The 3,977-nt window shown below is 62.6% G+C and overlaps 1 protein-coding gene and 1 non-coding gene across 2 annotated transcripts; one reads left to right on the forward strand and one right to left on the reverse strand.

Moving 5' to 3' along the window:
- Window positions 1-66: 66 nt before the first annotated feature.
- CTXND1 (cortexin domain containing 1) lies at window positions 67-280 on the forward strand. The gene has a single exon (XM_077774415.1). The coding sequence runs from the start codon at window positions 101-103 to the stop codon at window positions 278-280; it is 180 nt and encodes a 59-aa protein (XP_077630541.1). The 5' UTR covers window positions 67-100.
- A 2,656-nt stretch (window positions 281-2,936) lies between these two features.
- On the reverse strand, window positions 2,937-3,043 carry LOC144240175 (U6 spliceosomal RNA). The gene has a single exon (XR_013337636.1). It is a non-coding gene; the product is annotated as a U6 spliceosomal RNA (small nuclear RNA).
- Window positions 3,044-3,977: the final 934 nt, after the last annotated feature.

A 3,977-nucleotide genomic window follows, 5' to 3' on the forward strand; every position in this document is an offset into this window, starting at 1 on the left:
CCGCAGCCCCGCCTTCCCGCAGCCCCGCCTCCTGGCAGGGGTGGAAAATGGTACCCGTGGACCCCGCGCTGGAGGAGGAGCACGCAGCCGCAGCCCAGACATGGAGGAGCCCACGCCCGAGCCCGTCTACGTGGACGTGGACAAAGGGCTGACCCTGGCCTGCTTCGTCTTCCTCTGCCTCTTCCTCGTGGTCATGATCATTCGCTGCGCCAAGGTCATCATGGACCCGTACAGCGCCATCCCCACATCCACCTGGGAGGAGCAGCACCTGGATGACTGAGGCGCGCGGGGCAGGGGCCCCCGTGTCCCCGGTCCCCGCCCGTGAGCGCCGACCGGGATGGGAGGGGCCCCCGTGTCCCCGGCCCCCCGCCCGTGAGCGCCGACCGGGATGGGAGGGGCCCCCGTGTCCCCGGTCCCCGCCCGTGAGCGCCGACCGGGATGGGAGGGGCCCCCGTGTCCCCGGCCCCCCGCCCGTGAGCGCCGACCGGGATGGGAGGGGCCCCCGTGTCCCCGGTCCCCGCCCGTGAGCGCCGACCGGGATGGGAGGGGCCCCCGTGTCCCCGGCCCCCCGCCCGTGAGCGCCGACCGGGATGGGAGGGGCCCCCGTGTCCCCGGTCCCCGCCCGTGAGCGCCGACCGGGATGGGAGGGGCCCCCGTGTCCCCGGCCCCCCGCCCGTGAGCGCCGACCGGGATGGGAGGGGCCCCCGTGTCCCCGGTCCCCGCCCGTGAGCGCCGACCGGGATGGGAGGGGCCCCCGTGTCCCCGGCCCCCCGCCCGTGAGCGCCGACCGGGATGGGAGGGGCCCCCGTGTCCCCGGTCCCCGCCCGTGAGCGCCGACCGGGATGGGAGGGGCCCCCGTGTCCCCGGCCCCCCGCCCGTGAGCGCCGACCGGGATGGGAGGGGCCCCCGTGTNAGCAGTTGTTGTTTTTTTTTTTCTTAAACTAAAATACAGAGGGGTCTATTTTTCTTGTCGTAAATGAAATATGCATTTTGGGAGCTTGGGAAAACACAAAGAGAAGAAAAGGGGAAAACAACACAATCGCACCCCCCCAAAGCCATCATTTTGATATATTTCTCCCAGGCTTTTTTTACACGTCTTTTTAAATGGTCCCGTTGACCGATGCTGTGCCGCCTCCTCCCAGGAGGGCGCACTGGTGTCCCATCAGACGCCCCACCCGCGGTCCCCTGGGTGCAGAACCCCGGCCGGCGGGCAGGCCTCCTTCCCCCACGCATGGGGTCGTGCTTTGCTAACTCTTCCGCGCACCGTCTACAGGCCTTGTCCCCGGTCACCAAAGGCTGAATGGCCTGGAGCAAGTCGGGCCACTGCCCTGTGCCTCGGGCCCCCCTGTGTCCTAATGGGGAGAGGAAGCCTCTGCGCTGTGTGTGAGCCTCCTGTGGTTGAAAGGGCAGGAGGGGCGCGTGCCGTGGGGTCAAGGAACAGGTTGCTGATGTGACTGTCCCCAGGGCCCCGCCACCCCTGTCTCTACGTCTATGACCTTGCAGCAAGAACACGGAGCCCGAAACGCTGGTCTCAAGTCCCGTCTCCTTTCCTTCCTCGCTATGTGACCCCAAACGACGCCGTTAGCCTCTCTGAGCCCCAGTTCCCTCCTCTGTAACACGAGGGAGTAACGTCTACCTCACAAGGTTGTTGTGAGGGCGGAATGGAGGAGCGTGGGCCGACGCCGTGTCCTTCACCACCCCGGGAGGAGCCGGGGGCTGCGTAGGCTCCGGGCCCCCTCCCTGCAGAGCCTGGAGCCCTCAGCCTCCCGGGGCCACTCCCAAAGCCAAGTCTCCTGGCCAGGGCCCCCCGTCAGAGGGACACTCACAGCAACCTCTCCCAGCACCTGACCTCAAGGGACATGGTGTCTACTGATTCACATGATTGTCATTGTCATCTGTTTAAGCACACGCGGTATGAGGTTAGGCTAGACCACCTGAAGCCCCTTCCTCCGAGGCATTTATGCCGTCCCTGCAAGGCGTGGCCGGCCACCCCCATGGGGACAGACCTGCCGCTGTGAAGAAAACCAACACTCCATTCCCTCACCTGCATCCCTGCCCTGGGCCCCACTGCAGCCCAGGCCACCTGGGAAACAGGTTTCCAAAGCACGCTTGCCACCAGGTGACCCCTGGAAGTGAAAAAGGTCATCCATGGCTGTTAGGGCACATTCCAGGGCCTGTCCAGCTACCCCCCCACACACACATGCACACACACTCGCTATGTGGGATGCACAAAGGGACAGCTGGAAAAGGCAGTGAGCAAGACGCACTGGATGCTCTGTCTGAGAAGGTTCTAGAACAAGGACTTGTGCATTGCCTCAGGCCCAGCAGCAGCCTCCACCCTGCAGCCTACCTCAGAGACACCCAGCACTTCTGTGAAAAGCCCAGCAGCATTGATTCACAATGTGACTGAGAGCCACCCCCTGTCAGTTAATAACAAAAGCCTAGGAATGAGAAAAGATCTGGAAGACCTCACCTGGGGACACTTGAGGTTCTCAGGGGTGAAGAAGAGGTGTCCTCGGGCCTTGCCACCCAACTGTGCGTCTGCAGAGGTGAGGAGCAGGTGGGGAGTTCAGAACTCTGGGCCCCACCCCCACCTGCAGGGCCAGCGTCCCCGGGGGGTGGCGCCAGGAATCTGGGGCAAGATCCACCGCGAGCCGGCTGTGCACACCAGAGTTTGAGAAGCATGGCCCCTGGGACCCCTCGGTCCCACGTCACGTCACTCTTTTCCACACTTAGATCTGCTGTATTTCCACCCTCTCTCTGACCTTTTTTTTTTTTTTTTTTGGNGGGCTGCACCAGTTTACATTCCCACCAACAGTGTAGGAGGGTGCCCGTTTCTCCACATCCTCGCCAGCATCTAGAGTTCTCTGATTTGCTCACTTTAGCCACTCTGACTGGCGTGAGGTGGTATCTCAGTGTGGTTTTGATTTGTATTTAAAAATATGGAACGCTTCACGAATTTGCGTGTCATCCTTGCGCAGGGGCCATGCTAATCTTCTCTGTATCGTTCCAATTTTAGTATATGTGCTGCCGAAGCGAGCACGCAAGATATATTTTTTATCAATGTCATCAGTTGCATAATCTAAAATCCTGTTCTCTCCCAACATTACCTCGTGGCCCGTTTCTGCCACGCCTTCCCAGGCGCCATCGGAGTGGCCGCGACGTGCCGTCCAGCGCGTGTAACTTACCGTCCGTGCTCCGATTAGGAAGTACTCGGATTGCTCTCATTTTCCCTCTTCTGCACGTGTCAGAAGACAACAGAAGGATGGAGACCGAGGTGACGAACTCGGAGAGCTTGCTCGGGACAGCGGGGAGCGAACCTTTAAGCCACACCCCCTCCGGCTAAGAAGCCCGCGGGCCAGGGACACCCGTCTAAGCGGTCGGCTAGTTAAGGTGAGCCTTGGGGTTGCGGATGGAGAGACTCTGTCCAGCAGAGGAGACGAGCAGCGGTATTGAAGACTGGAAGCTGGCAGAGAGGAGAGGCAGGCCTGTGACGTGGGCCACAGCCCGAGGCTAAAGGGACACTGTGACCAGAGAGAAGCTCCCACTGCACAGAATGGGTGACGGGTGTTCCGGGCAGAGGGGCCTTCTCGCCGCCTGCCCTGGGCTCTGCTGCAGCCCCTTCCTGTTACTCAAACCCCCAGTAAAGTCATACACAGTCCCCTCCGTGCCGGCGGTGCTGGGGACGGTGACGGCAGCTGCGCGGTGGCAGTGCGAGGGAACGCCGTCTGCAAAGGGGCAGGTGGGGCGGAAGCAGGAGACAGAATGACAGGGACGCGCGCCCCTGGGGACACACGGAGGGCGGCGGGGTGAGGGGCCACGAGCTTCACCGGCCTGCAGTGTCCGTTCCTTCGTCTCTATTCCATCGTTTCCAACTACGCTCGAGCCCACGTGGTTTTACTGAACTGGAAGACGCGGGTCTCCCTCGCCTGTGACGTTGCTCCAGACCTCGAGGCCCAAACCGCACGGACCCGTCT

The sequence above is a fragment of the Crocuta crocuta genome, unplaced genomic scaffold (assembly GCF_008692635.1).
Source record: "Crocuta crocuta isolate KB4526 unplaced genomic scaffold, BGI_CrCroc_1.0 scaffold7, whole genome shotgun sequence".
NCBI classification, from domain to species: Eukaryota; Metazoa; Chordata; class Mammalia; order Carnivora; family Hyaenidae; genus Crocuta; species Crocuta crocuta.

What these genes read in the sequence shown, in the direction of transcription:
- CTXND1 (XM_077774415.1), top strand. Translation starts at nt 101, where the DNA reads ATGGAGGAGCCCACGCCCGAGCCCGTCTACGTGGACGTGGACAAAGGG.